A 15,439-nucleotide genomic window follows, 5' to 3' on the forward strand; every position below is an offset into this window, starting at 1 on the left:
CTGAGCTAGGGTACCGTGATTCATGTAGAGATGCTTTTAAACAGCTAAAAATTCTTACAGTTGCCAGCACCTACATACTAGAGGCTAGTGCATACGTTTTCAAAAATAAATACAATTTTCAGTCCTTTCTTCCAAATCATAACCACAATACTCGTTCGAAAGATCTAATCGTACCAAACGCCCATAGAACTTCTTTGTATGAAAAAAGCATAGAGTACAGTGGGTGTGAATTATACAATATGCTTCCAATAGCTTTTAAGAATTCCCCAAATGATAATGTGTTCAAAAGTCAGCTGAAAAAAATGCTACTTCAAAGGACTTGTTACACCATCAAAGAATTCACCAATCAACTAACCTGAGATCTTGAGCTTTAGCACATTTGGTTAAAGTGTTTACTTTTAATACTTGAGAAATTGTGTGTAGATTATATTTTATTGGCTTTTTTATAGTCTATAACTAGTTACATTTATATTTTTATATTTATATGTTACTTTCATTACTTATGGATGTTTATCACTGTTTGTGTTATTGTGTTGATTACATTATTTTGACTGACTTATAATATGGTTACATGTAGTTATTTACATTTATATGTTTAACATTTACTTTTACTTTTATAATTGACATTTTCTTTGTTCATTGTGTATTGATTTCTGTCAGCTGTACTTTTCAACCAAAGAAATAAATATTATTATTATTATAATGTTGAGAAAACTTTTCACAGCAATAAATGAAACGCACATTTTCAATAAAACTGATAAGAATCTAAACTATATTTACTATTAATTAATTAAACTTCAACAATAATAATAATAATGGTAAATAAAAAACAATGAGATAAATTTCTTCAGAGAAGGTTTTGGAATGCTTCTCCTACATACAGGCGACACTTTTTCTGAACGTTTTTTGCCGAATTGATTAGTTCAATAGGAGTGAGAAAAGCAAAACTTTGCATCACTGCCGGTTCCAATTCGTATGTGGAGTTTGTGGGCAATTTAAAAATTAAATGTTTCAACCATCCCCAGACGTATAACAACATAGGCGTCGAGTTCGGTGACCTGGTCGGCAAACGGTTATGTCCTTGGTTGGCTATCCAATTACACTAGCCAATAAATAAGAAAAAAAATGCGACCAATATTATAATGGGTATACATGAGAGTTTGAAGCATTCTGACTGCGACTTCAATATCAAAAATTTTCCAGCACGTTAATATTTTGAGTTATAGTCATTTTCATTTTATACAAAAATTTTCACGTATTATAGGGAAATATAAGATCAAAACAAAAAAAAAACAATATATTTTGAGGATAACAGACCTTATTTACAATATACATGAAAAAACATTCAAATGAAGTCCTTTGTGCATAAACTTTTTGCAAATGTTGACTTTCGTTTATATGTTTCATCGTTTTCTCTCATAAAGAACCAACAATAATCCCCCATCATTGCTGCATCCCGTCTGCCTTGGTAACGTTGCTCCACTGTCAGTATGTCTTGGTGGAACCTTTCCCCTTGTTCGTCACTGACAGCACCCAAATTTTCTGTGAAAAAATTCAAATGGGAGTGCAAGAAATGAATTTTGAGAGACATGCGACATTCATCCCATTCTGCAGTAGTTTTCAAGTAGTTCTTCTACATGTGTGTCGTAATTTTCTACTTTCTTGTTCCCTAAAAACTCCGAAAACTCTTCTGAAAGAACTCCACGCAGCTAATTCATCATTACTTGAGTTTTGATCAAACTGTTGATCACTTAGTAGTTTTCTAATTTGCGAACCAACAAATATCTTCCTTGAGCTTTGCATCACTCCATTTTGGAAAAACGTGTTAAAGACATTTAAACGCTGCACCTCCTTTGTCTAATGCAGTTTGATGTTTAATGGAGGTAACAAAACGTTTTTGTGATAAACAAGAGGTATATTTTTCACAGTTGCTTGACCTGGAATTAATTCATCTCTCGGAGGCCATTTTTACTTGATAATGGCTCTGTGTTGCCCCACTGTTCCAAAGGCAAAGAAAACAGCAAAACTTCGTAAATCCACCCTGAAGACCTAGTAATAGGTATTCAGGGTGGATTTACGACTTAAAAACGAGGATAGCTCATGTTAACGGTTCTTATAAATATTGTAACTTAGGTTTTAGTCTACATTACTGTTGTAATGTAGACCCCAATAGTTCAGCATTCTCTCTGGACAAGTGGAGGAAAACGAAAAAAGCAAATTTGGAATTAAGTGTTCATTAAATTTCTGTGAAAAAAATCATAACTCAAAAATCTTACGAGTTAGGAAATTTTACTATCATTTTCGCATTTGCGAACCAAAAAGTAACAAAGAACTGCCTTTGGCATTACAGTCGTAAATTGGCTGTAAACTAGTGTTATTACTAAAATTTGTAGCCAAAAATTGGTGACAATTGCAAGCTTATGATGCGAAGCCCCGCCTTGTGGAAAACATATTTTTCTGAGTTCCATTGGTGGCAATTCATCAACAAGGGGTTCTATAGTCAGCCTTAAAATTTCTGAATACCTCTGAGATGTGAGTGCCACTATAAATGAATGGACCCATAATTCTACCCCTGAAAACAGCTGCCCACATACCCAATTCAAATCTTCTTTGACTTCTCTGCTCCATAATAAAATGGGTATTTTGTTGTGCCCAAGTATAAAAATTGTAGCGGTTAAAAATGTTGGCACTGCGCACATAAGCTTCGTTTATGTGCGCTACAATAACATCCATAGCCCGTATATCAACGTAACTCTCATCCAGAACGCGGATATCGTACCTACTCTGCGTTTGAACCTGGTATATGAATGTCTTCAATACCTAGTCTAGAAACCTAGGTATCTTGCCCTTTTCTAGACTAATGCCAGCATAATGAACCCCTGCTTGTCTGGTTTCTTTTCACTTGCTAGTTGCTTATTTGATAGTCAACACATCGTCTCAATAACAAATACTTTTAGTTCATCTATTTCACCTCCCCAACTTACGGAATCAATTATTTGACGAGAATTGGTGAAAAAAATTAATTCTCCAGTTATGAAACTGTGCATATTCAAACTTTTGTTCTTCACTGACCTACATTAAGTTGTTTGATAATATCAGCATAGACGACGTCATAATGTTGCTATATCTGGCTCCTATGCCTCCATTTCGAAAAAAAAATGGTTGCTCGTATTATATCGTTGGAAAGATAATTTTTCGTAATCCCATACTGCTATTTTGATTCAACAGTATTGAGATGAGAATTGAAAAGTTAATGTTACCAGCCTCCGTCTGTTAAGATTTTTTTACTCCTGGCGTCCATTAAGAAATCACTTGTTCAAATATTTTTTTCAAAACTTTGTTTCAACCGCACCACAGAGAAGTTCCAACCTCCAAGTTTTTTTACCAATAGTAGATAGCCACCATTTTTCACAGGCATATTAGCCGATAATCTGCGAAACGAGTGACCTGTGTAGAGCTAAGGATTTCACAATTTCAAGAATGGTGCAATATTCTTTGGAACAGCTCCAATAGTATGAATGCCCACAACTTGTTTTACACATTTACCATTCCTATAAGCAATGAAGAATCGCCGATATTCCAATCTACGTAGTTTTGGTATGAACCATAGGCATCAAAAGAAAGTCCTTCTTTGGGAATGACCTGTTCTTTTTGTTTTTACTATAGCTCAATGTATAACCAAAACTTCGGTACTGGTGCTTTGAAAATCATCCAAAGTCAGCTCAACAAGTTCGTCACGTCTGCAGGAGTTAAAAATACCATACAATAATACAACCTTTTCAAGCAACCATGTATGATCATCTGCCTTCAAGAAAAACCTAATTACTTCTTCAGACACAATTTTTACTTTCTTTGGTGTATCCCTTAGACTTTCGTCTCACGAACAAAAATAATTTTCCAAATCTGAAAATACCAATTATGTAGGTAATACTCCGATATGGTGTGCGATTTAAACAACCAACCTTGGAATGCGAATGTTATCATGAACTTTGAAAGTAAGTTTCAACATTGAAATCTTGGTCCACAGCTAGTTAGGAGAATAAACCTCTGATTTTCCTTTCGTTTCGGCTAATGATACATCTTCATTAACCACCATTCTTGCTTTTACGTCAAAAATTTTTCATATTTTTTTTTGATATCGCTCTTCAGTTATTTTCGGCATCAAATCAACACTTGCTGCACATGATGCTTTCAATATTTTCAAAAATATTTAATTTTGTTCTTCAATTTCATCAATTTCATCCATGGTCGTTGTTAAAGCGAACTCGCGAACACAAAAAAATAACGTTTTTTATAATATTGTTGTGATATTGTTAAGCTGTTCTTTGACAACATGATGTCGGGATTTTTGGTATAATTACAAGATACTTGGTTTGTTCTTTCCTCGGAATCAAAATGTAATCTTTCAGCGGGATTACAAAAGTCTTGAACAACACACGGCCGATACGCAAATGACGGATTTGGTTGTTATTCAAACTCATCCGTTATTTGCTACATATCAGCCTTGTAACGTCAATAACTATTATATATCTAACGAACGGTCTACCGAGTTTCGATTAAACCGGAATGGTGTCACCTCACAAACCACAAGAGGAGACTAAATCATCTGTCGGTAACAAATAAGACAGATGGGTATCCGCGGCTAAGCTAAACAGTGGAGACGGGAGTGGGTTAAACAACTTAGCAAATTTCAAATAGATCTTAATGGGCGCCAGGTAAATTTAATCCTCCAGATACCCTAAGTAACTCACAATATCAATAACTTACCAATTAATATTGGAAATAAAAGATAAAGGTCCCCAATATGATTTATTCAGTAATCCTAACTTACATGGATTAACCAACAACGCTTCTAAGACAACAATGCAATATTCACACTACTACGCGATGTTCAAATGTCCATACAAGAGCGCGGTGTATATACCACGAATTCAATCAGCCATAAATTACGGTAGTAACGACGCTCAAAAAAACTACAATACGTCGAGTAAAACTACCACGAAAATTGAGTAGGTGAAATCGTAAATACTAGTATCGGATGGTAAGACAAACTCGTTTGCGTCGCGTGAGCTCAGGCGTAGGCGCATCGGTGTCAATCAGCAATCGTGAAAGGAAGAATATACCTCAATTTCCGTTTCACAAATATCTATGTCGATCAGGTATCAATAACAAACTCTTAATCAATAAACGATAAACAAACACTATATCAACAGGTATCAATAAACATAAGGGCAACAATTATTCAAATATCTCAGTATATCACAAATATTCAATTAAATCAATTATAACTTGCGTGCTCCTTTTGGGCCACCCGGTATATGGTGTTAGGCTACCCCGTAGTTCGACGGAAGTGGATCACCCTGTAGTACTGCTGAGATGGATCACCCTGTAGTACGGCGGAGATGGATCACCCTGTAGCACCACCAAGATAGATCACCCTGTAGGGCACGACAAGCTGGACCAGTAATGGATCATCAAATAAGACCCAAGAAGAAAAAAAAAAGGAAAACAGGAACCCTTAACGAAGACAAAAAAAAAGCAGGAAGAAAAACCCTACGGAAGAAAATTCTCAATCAGAATCAGATAAAAACAAGGTGAGATTCAACCCCCATTCAATAGGACTATTTGACTAATCAATACCCCTGGTATATTTTCATTTAAGCAAAGTAGCAAGATAACAAGAGTATATTTTTGGGTGCCCTGTATAACCATATGACCCGTAAAAATCAAGAAAATTGAATGGGTGTTGAAACCTCTCTTCAATACTAATATTCAGTTGAGATATAACGATGGAACCAGAAATTACTAAAATCATTTAAAACACATTTAATGGTAAAATTCTTACCCTGGCCAAGGGGTTTTCTATACGATTCTTCGTGTGCGGTGTTCTGCACGGAAGTCCTGCTGGGACTTGATGAGTGACTGAGGGCCTTCTGTTTCTTATGAATCTAGAGACGAGAAACGAAGGTTGTAGAATTGAAGAAGTGATATCATAGCTAAGATCACATGAGAGATGCGACAGTGATTCAGACATACCTAATTTCGGAAATCCTTCCACCTGGCACGAGTTCGGTAACCACCACAAATCCTCAAAAGAGCTTAAGTTTCAGACTGCAAATATCCACACCAAAATGACCAATCAGTCTTCCACTATACAATCCTGACTTGTAGAAATAATCCCCGTGAAGGATGGCACAAATACAACCAAATATATCCTACAATCAGTCTGATGGTACCCTTTGAACTCCGAACCAAGCTCACCGAAGGCTAACTTCCAAATACTAAGCGACTGCCACATCTGACAGCTAACCAGTTGTTGCCACAGTGCATCCAATCTACACTACAAGCACCAAGGGGGCGCTGTGCACAACATCATACATCTATCAATTCCTCCACAGCCACTTGAGACAATATCAACAAGTCCATAACCCATCAAAACTCCTTCTCAAAGCAATGCAACCCTAAAACAACCCTTGACAACTTGAGTAACCGATAAATCCTCCACCCGTGAACAACTGTAGAACTAGTTCGGTGTAGTTCGTCGGAACGACACTACGAAAGTTCGGCAGATGTCAACCAACAGCTGTCTCTTAACCTTGTTTACGAATATTTACAAAATATATTGTTCCAACCTATTTTCAACTATTTACCAATCCTTATTCATGCGATGGAATAGAAACATACAAGGTAAGTCGCCACATCCTTCCCTTTCAGTACAAATATTAGAGCATTCGTATTATTCAGATTATTTACCGAAAATATCAAACAGTATTCAGAAACCAGAGCTAACTAATATTGTTTTTCAGGCGATAGGGCTCTAATATGTAGTAATCCTTCTGGAAGTGATGAATAACAATCTATGCAAGAAATATTCTCGGAAAGGTATAGAGAATAAGGCAGGCAACGGCTGAAAAATGATAGGCGAAGTAAACTGAGAAACAAACAATAACAACTATTTCAACCTAGCGAGGAATTTCGGATCTCCAACGTCGATTGGCAAAAGGAGAATGCGTAAGTACTGGTCAAAGCAGTTAGTCAGGGAGCATACATTTATTCTTGTACATTTCAGGTATGGTTTTCTATGGGACGGAAGATTCCCATTACTATGATCTTAAATGAATAAAATGAACTTGTAACTGAATTACATTGTTAATATCCTCTGAATAAAGATCTTAAAAGGTAAGGTAGTGTTTTTGAAAGGTCACATAAGAGCAGTTTGATCTAGTGCTAAATTGAAACGTAACAACTTCTTTGAAAAGGTAGGTTGGGCACACTGACAAACCAGATGTGTCCCTAGCTGTGACGAAAAGTTCGTCATCAATAAATGACAATTCTGTCGATTCCATAGTAAATAAACGAACAATATCTACAATATTTACAAGTAAATTTAGACCGTTACAATTCCCCCCTTGCCTCAAGAAAATTTACTAGCGTAAATTTTCATCAGCGCTAGCTGACTTTAGGTCTTTCGCATTCCATATCCCCTTATAATTACCGTCTTCATCTCTTAATTCATATGTCCACGGGGATACCCTTTTTTTAATATAAAAAGGCCCGACAAATCTTGGCGCTAGCTTAGCACTAAAATATTTGTCCGCCTCTGATACCACAAAATTCTTCCTCCAAACGGGTTGATTTGGCCAAAATTCTTCACTCCTTCTTCGAAGGTTATAAGTTTTTTCATTCTTTCGAGCAGCCACATCTAACCTTTTCCTTATCTCCTCAAAGAGTTTTCTAAATCCTTCAGGCCTCGAATCTTCAGCAGGTTCACTATCAACCAATAGATTTTTCCTCCGAGAGATCTCCTCTCCGCACAAAACCATTGAGCGGCCGAAATTCACGAAATATGGAGTGTGGTTAGTCGTCTCATGTCGAGCCGTTCTCAAGGCGCATGATAGCTTGGGTAAGTTGAAATCCCAGGTCCTGTGATTATCGGACACATACATAGCCAACATTGACTTCAATGTTCTGTTCACTCGTTCAGTCGGGTTTGCCTGAGGATGATAATGGGCATTATACCTAATTTTCACCTTATATTCTTCCACGAGTTTTCTCATCTGTCGAGATCGGTATTGCGGCCCATTATCGCACAAAAGAATTCGGGGAACTCCATATACCAGAAAAACTTCCTCTTCGATCTTCCTTATGATGATTTCTGCTGTTGACGATCTTAGCGGAAAGACTAATGAAAACTTGCTAAAGTAATCTGTTACGACTAGGATAAATTTATTGCCTTTTGTAGATCTAGGTAAGGGTCCCATGATATCACTGGCGATCATTTCCCATGGCCGGGTCACTTTCGGTTGTGGAGTTATTAGTCCATTTGGTCCTCTGAGGTCGGGTTTATAGGCGGAACAAGTGGAACAATTTCGAACAAACTTCGACACGTCAGATTTCATCTTTGGCCAATAATGCCTTTCCCTGATACGATGGTAGGTTTTGAATATTCCTTGATGTCCTGAGGTCGGGTCTGCATGAGCTTCAATAAGAATTTTCTTCCGATCCGCTTTTGGTACAACTAACTTCCAAACGTCGGTTTGGTCTTCTAATTCCACGTAACACGGTTTGACGTACTTGTAGAGTGATCCCTGAGAGAATCTCCAATTGGGGTATTTTTCGGGTTGTAAACTCACTCGATCTTTCACGCGCAGGTACCACTTGTCCAAAATCTCTTCTTTCATCTGCTGGTTGATGGCATCAATGACTGGGACCGATCGAGAAAGGGTGTCAGGAACGATGTGATCCTTCCCTTTCCTGTGAACAATTTTGAAGTCATATTGCTGCATGCGGACTGCCCATCTTGCCAGTCGTCCTGATGGATCTTTCAAATTCTGTAACCAGACCAAGGAATAGTGATCGGTTATTACGGTGAACGGAATAGCTTCTAAATAAGGTCGCAGTTTTTCAATCGCCCACAGCACGGCCAAGCATTCCCTTTCTGTAGTAGAAAAATTGCGCTCTTGTTTCGTCAATGATCTACTCAAATAGCAAATTACTACGTCCTCATCCTCGCGAGTCTGAGTGAGAACAGCGCCAATTCCAAATGCCGAGGCGTCTGTTTGCAGAACAAATGGGAGGGAATAATCCGGACAGCTCAAGACTGGTGCTGATATAAGACGTTCCTTCATCTTCTGAAAAGCGATATCGCAAGTTTCGGTCCAATCAAACTTTCTACCCTTTTTCAGCAGCGATGTGAGTGGAGAAACGATGGATGCAAACTCAGGTATGAATCTCCTGTACCAGGAAAAAGTACCCACCAGTCTCCTGACATCTTTTACCGATTCTGGTCTAGGAAGCTGCAACATAGCCTTGACTTTATCGGGGTCGACATGCAACCCATTTCTATCTACAACGTATCCCAAATACTTCATTTCTGGCCTACAAAATTGACACTTTTCGAAGCTAACAGTGAGATTTGCTTCTCTCAATCTGCGGAAAACTTCATCAAGAATTGTCAGATGTTTCTCCAGAGTTTGGGTAACGATCACTACATCATCCAAATAGACGAAGACGTGTGGTTCTAGTTCAGGTCCTAGGACGGTATCGATCAACCTCTGCCACGTTGCTGGTGAATTATGTAATCCGAACGGCATCCTTTTAAATTGGAACAAACCACGCCCAGGAACGGTAAACGCTGTATACGGTCTCGACTTTTCCGCCACAGGAACTTGCCAATACGCAGACTTGATATCAAGAGAGGATAAATAATGTGCATTTTTCAATTTATCGAGCGTGTGGGAAACATATGGGAGAGGGTAGCTGTCTCGTTCCGTTACCGAATTTAGTTTTCTGTAATCAACGCAAAAGCGGTAGCTCCCATCTTTCTTCTTAACGAGAAGAACCGGTGACGACCAGCCACTATTCGACTTCTCGATAATATCGTTCTTCAACATCTCTGTTAGTTCTCGATCAATATGTTGTTGAATAATAGGCGACACTGGATAATAACGCTGCTTGATGGGTGGTGAGTTGGTCACGATGACATGTTCAGCTAGATTCGTACAGCCTAAATTATTCCCCATGAGCTCCTTGTTCTTCTCTACTACAGCGTTTAGCCGGGCCTCTTCCGAAGGTGATAAAACTGTTTGTCCTCGAAGATGGTCCAATGCGTTCAGATAGCAAATTTCCTCAGAAAATTTCCACTCGTTGTGCCTCAGATTCGGAACCACTCCCATTGCTCTCCAGAAATTCGTTCCCAAAATTAAGTGATGAGGGACATCAGGAACCACTAAAACTCGAATTAATTTCAGCTTGCCTCTTAAACAAAATGGCACTTCACATTCTCCTATACTTTCACATACTTGACCATTGGCAACAGTGCAACTAATTCTCTTTGCTGAATTCAAATGTACCAAATCTTTTACGATTTGCCAACCTGGGTGTCCCAAGATAGTGGCTGAGGCACCTGAGTCTAATAACCCCAGTAAACTACGCCCCAAGACTTCAACTTTAAGGTAGGGTCTCTCATCGTTTTCGGCGTGATCCAGAATATAATCAAGGATTGGTTGAATAGCAGTCGCCGAGTGCAATTTGCGAGCGCCTTCCCCTCGACGATTCAAAGGCGTCGCTTGTCGTTTCCCGACACGGAGCAGTTTGGACAATTACGAACGGTATACCCTTTTCTCTTACATCTGTAGCATTCCAGTTGCTTCGGTAGAGCACATCCTATAGCACGATGTCCGGTTTGATCGCATCGGAAACATACTATCTCCTTCGACTGATTGTTCGACGGAATTCGTGCCGTTGCTATCTCTAAGGCATTCAATTCCTTGGTGACCTCTACGAAAGCCAAATCCTTCTCTATCACGTTGCCACGACGTGCTGATGGTTCTACGTAGCTATTGATTATGTCCCTTCTGGCTTCCATTCTTCGACATACCGAGCGAAGTTCTGAAATGGTTGTGGGTAAGGGTTCACGTAATCTGTCTTGGTAAAAGGGATGTAAATTCTTCATAACTATGTTCAGCTTAGCTTCCTCTGTCATTGGGCAACCTAGGCGGCTGAAGTGGCTTGACATCACTGCAAGATAAACTCCGATGGTTTCTGAGTGGTGTTGAGTCCTTTTCTGCAATTCTTCGAACAATGCGTCAGAATGATTGGCAGGGAGATATTCTTCTCGAAACTCTTCCACTAGTTCTTCCCAGGTCGATACTCGATTCCGACAATCTTTATAAAATTGATACGCCTTGTCAGCAAAAAGGTCCACACCTGAGTCCAACAAAACAGCGTTGGGGACATGTCGCGCTAGTCTCAACTCCTCTATTCCCTCGAAAAATGCTGTCACCGACATTCCTTTACCATCTCCAGAAAACTTCTTCAGATTCCATTTATAAGGCGGAATCATTTTACTGGTTGAGCATGGGTCAAAGACTGGATCTTCCGTCAGAGACGAACGAGCAACTGCTCCTAAGTTAGCATGGAATGATTGCGCTCCCAATCTGCTTTCTAATTGATTTAGTGCAACCGGCACACGCTTCGTATCACTTCTCTTGCTGCTGTCAACTTTATGTGAAAATTCGTCCATCAACGACAGAGCCAAACCCAGGAGTTCGGATTTCCGGGTTTCTTTGTCCTTATCCTTATCTGGGTCCATATTGTCTATACGATTCAACACATGTGCTAGCTTGGTCTGAAGTTTCATTGTCCCGCTACTCGTTCCAGAATCGGTTATGTCATCAATCAGCCTTCTGATATCATCTAGTTTCCCTCTGATTGCAGCCTCATCTTCCTCGAAAGTGAATGGATATGAAGGATATCGAAGACTCTCGCCGTACCTTTCCATCTGCATTACTTGAACCAAACGATGTCTCATTTCCTCACAAGTGCCAGTTGCTACGCCCCGATATGCTAATTCATAGGTCAGTTCGTCTTTATCAAGACGATTTATTACCAGTCTTCTTGCCATAACGCTATTCTACTAGAGTGGTATCAATTAAAAAAAAAATATTTATATTTTTCCAAAGTTTCCAAAAGTCACCTACTAAAGCCAAAACGCAAAAAAAAAACCTTCTTTTAAGGGCCCCACGTTGGGCGCCAAAAATGTCACCTCACAAACCACAAGAGGAGACTAAATCATCTGTCGGTAACAAATAAGACAGATGGGTATCCGCGGCTAAGCTAAACAGTGGAGACGGGAGTGGGTTAAACAACTTAGCAAATTTCAAATAGATCTTAATGGGCGCCAGGTAAATTTAATCCTCCAGATACCCTAAGTAACTCACAATATCAATAACTTACCAATTAATATTGGAAATAAAAGATAAAGGTCCCCAATATGATTTATTCAGTAATCCTAACTTACATGGATTAACCAACAACGCTTCTAAGACAACAATGCAATATTCACACTACTACGCGATGTTCAAATGTCCATACAAGAGCGCGGTGTATATACCACGAATTCAATCAGCCATAAATTACGGTAGTAACGACGCTCAAAAAAACTACAATACGTCGAGTAAAACTACCACGAAAATTGAGTAGGTGAAATCGTAAATACTAGTATCGGATGGTAAGACAAACTCGTTTGCGTCGCGTGAGCTCAGGCGTAGGCGCATCGGTGTCAATCAGCAATCGTGAAAGGAAGAATATACCTCAATTTCCGTTTCACAAATATCTATGTCGATCAGGTATCAATAACAAACTCTTAATCAATAAACGATAAACAAACACTATATCAACAGGTATCAATAAACATAAGGGCAACAATTATTCAAATATCTCAGTATATCACAAATATTCAATTAAATCAATTATAACTTGCGTGCTCCTTTTGGGCCACCCGGTATATGGTGTTAGGCTACCCCGTAGTTCGACGGAAGTGGATCACCCTGTAGTACTGCTGAGATGGATCACCCTGTAGTACGGCGGAGATGGATCACCCTGTAGCACCACCAAGATAGATCACCCTGTAGGGCACGACAAGCTGGACCAGTAATGGATCATCAAATAAGACCCAAGAAGAAAAAAAAAAAGGAAAACAGGAACCCTTAACGAAGACAAAAAAAAAGCAGGAAGAAAAACCCTACGGAAGAAAATTCTCAATCAGAATCAGATAAAAACAAGGTGAGATTCAACCCCCATTCAATAGGACTATTTGACTAATCAATACCCCTGGTATATTTTCATTTAAGCAAAGTAGCAAGATAACAAGAGTATATTTTTGGGTGCCCTGTATAACCATATGACCCGTAAAAATCAAGAAAATTGAATGGGTGTTGAAACCTCTCTTCAATACTAATATTCAGTTGAGATATAACGATGGAACCAGAAATTACTAAAATCATTTAAAACACATTTAATGGTAAAATTCTTACCCTGGCCAAGGGGTTTTCTATACGATTCTTCGTGTGCGGTGTTCTGCACGGAAGTCCTGCTGGGACTTGATGAGTGACTGAGGGCCTTCTGTTTCTTATGAATCTAGAGACGAGAAACGAAGGTTGTAGAATTGAAGAAGTGATATCATAGCTAAGATCACATGAGAGATGCGACAGTGATTCAGACATACCTAATTTCGGAAATCCTTCCACCTGGCACGAGTTCGGTAACCACCACAAATCCTCAAAAGAGCTTAAGTTTCAGACTGCAAATATCCACACCAAAATGACCAATCAGTCTTCCACTATACAATCCTGACTTGTAGAAATAATCCCCGTGAAGGATGGCACAAATACAACCAAATATATCCTACAATCAGTCTGATGGTACCCTTTGAACTCCGAACCAAGCTCACCGAAGGCTAACTTCCAAATACTAAGCGACTGCCACATCTGACAGCTAACCAGTTGTTGCCACAGTGCATCCAATCTACACTACAAGCACCAAGGGGGCGCTGTGCACAACATCATACATCTATCAATTCCTCCACAGCCACTTGAGACAATATCAACAAGTCCATAACCCATCAAAACTCCTTCTCAAAGCAATGCAACCCTAAAACAACCCTTGACAACTTGAGTAACCGATAAATCCTCCACCCGTGAACAACTGTAGAACTAGTTCGGTGTAGTTCGTCGGAACGACACTACGAAAGTTCGGCAGATGTCAACCAACAGCTGTCTCTTAACCTTGTTTACGAATATTTACAAAATATATTGTTCCAACCTATTTTCAACTATTTACCAATCCTTATTCATGCGATGGAATAGAAACATACAAGGTAAGTCGCCACATCCTTCCCTTTCAGTACAAATATTAGAGCATTCGTATTATTCAGATTATTTACCGAAAATATCAAACAGTATTCAGAAACCAGAGCTAACTAATATTGTTTTTCAGGCGATAGGGCTCTAATATGTAGTAATCCTTCTGGAAGTGATGAATAACAATCTATGCAAGAAATATTCTCGGAAAGGTATAGAGAATAAGGCAGGCAACGGCTGAAAAATGATAGGCGAAGTAAACTGAGAAACAAACAATAACAACTATTTCAACCTAGCGAGGAATTTCGGATCTCCAACGTCGATTGGCAAAAGGAGAATGCGTAAGTACTGGTCAAAGCAGTTAGTCAGGGAGCATACATTTATTCTTGTACATTTCAGGTATGGTTTTCTATGGGACGGAAGATTCCCATTACTATGATGTTAAATGAATAAAATGAACTTGTAACTGAATTACATTGTTAATATCCTCTGAATAAAGATCTTAAAAGGTAAGGTAGTGTTTTTGAAAGGTCACATAAGAGCAGTTTGATCTAGTGCTAAATTGAAACGTAACAACTTCTTTGAAAAGGTAGGTTGGGCACACTGACAAACCAGATGTGTCCCTAGCTGTGACGAAAAGTTCGTCATCAATAAATGACAATTCTGTCGATTCCATAGTAAATAAACGAACAATATCTACAATATTTACAAGTAAATTTAGACCGTTACAATGGGTTTTCAATTGTTTCGCCATTATAAATAGGGACTGAAGTGAACTATATTGTCAAATATGGAAAATAATCCTGGAATAATTCGAATTCATTTAAGCGAATATATGAATTGAAAGATGTTCCAATATCAACTTCAATATTCTGAAACAAAAACACTCAGTTTTCAGAATTCCATCTTTCAATATTCAAAGTTCATAGACATCGAAATTGATACGATTACAGGATATAGAAATATAAAGCAATCTCTAATTACGCAAACTTTGCACAGATTACATAGTACTTTAGTACAGTGACCAGATCAAAATTGCAATGTCAGCGTATAAGTCTTCATAAATATTGAGCGACGTCAACATCATGGACAGACAGTATTGAGACATTCATTCAGTATCTATCGATCTTCAGAGAAGGTTCCAGCAATGCAGCACATCTCCTATTCTTCGATCCTGCTGGGTGGTAGTATAATATAAGTTGTTGGTAATTTATTGTATTTTCGATTATCATTTTAGTGTGAGTTTATTCCTGAAGAACTTTCCCCGTTTCGTTACAATAAATATTGAATTGAGTTAT

At 38.6% G+C, this 15,439-nt stretch overlaps 1 protein-coding gene across 1 annotated transcript; it reads right to left on the minus strand.

Moving 5' to 3' along the window:
* Positions 1 to 10,555: 10,555 nt before the first annotated feature.
* LOC141480914 (uncharacterized) lies at positions 10,556 to 14,841 on the minus strand. The gene is made up of 2 exons (XM_074171654.1): positions 13,508 to 14,841; positions 10,556 to 13,419 (listed from the first exon to the last, which is right to left on the minus strand). The coding sequence occupies exon 2, from the start codon at positions 11,903 to 11,905 to the stop codon at positions 10,556 to 10,558; it is 1,350 nt and encodes a 449-aa protein (XP_074027755.1). The 5' UTR covers positions 11,906 to 13,419; positions 13,508 to 14,841.
* Between the last annotated feature and the right edge of the window lie 598 nt (positions 14,842 to 15,439).

This window comes from Leptinotarsa decemlineata, unplaced genomic scaffold (assembly GCF_025532065.1).
Source record: "Leptinotarsa decemlineata unplaced genomic scaffold, Ldec_3_MD MMD2_tig00000026_RagTag_RagTag, whole genome shotgun sequence".
In the NCBI taxonomy this organism is placed as follows: Eukaryota; Metazoa; Arthropoda; class Insecta; order Coleoptera; family Chrysomelidae; genus Leptinotarsa; species Leptinotarsa decemlineata.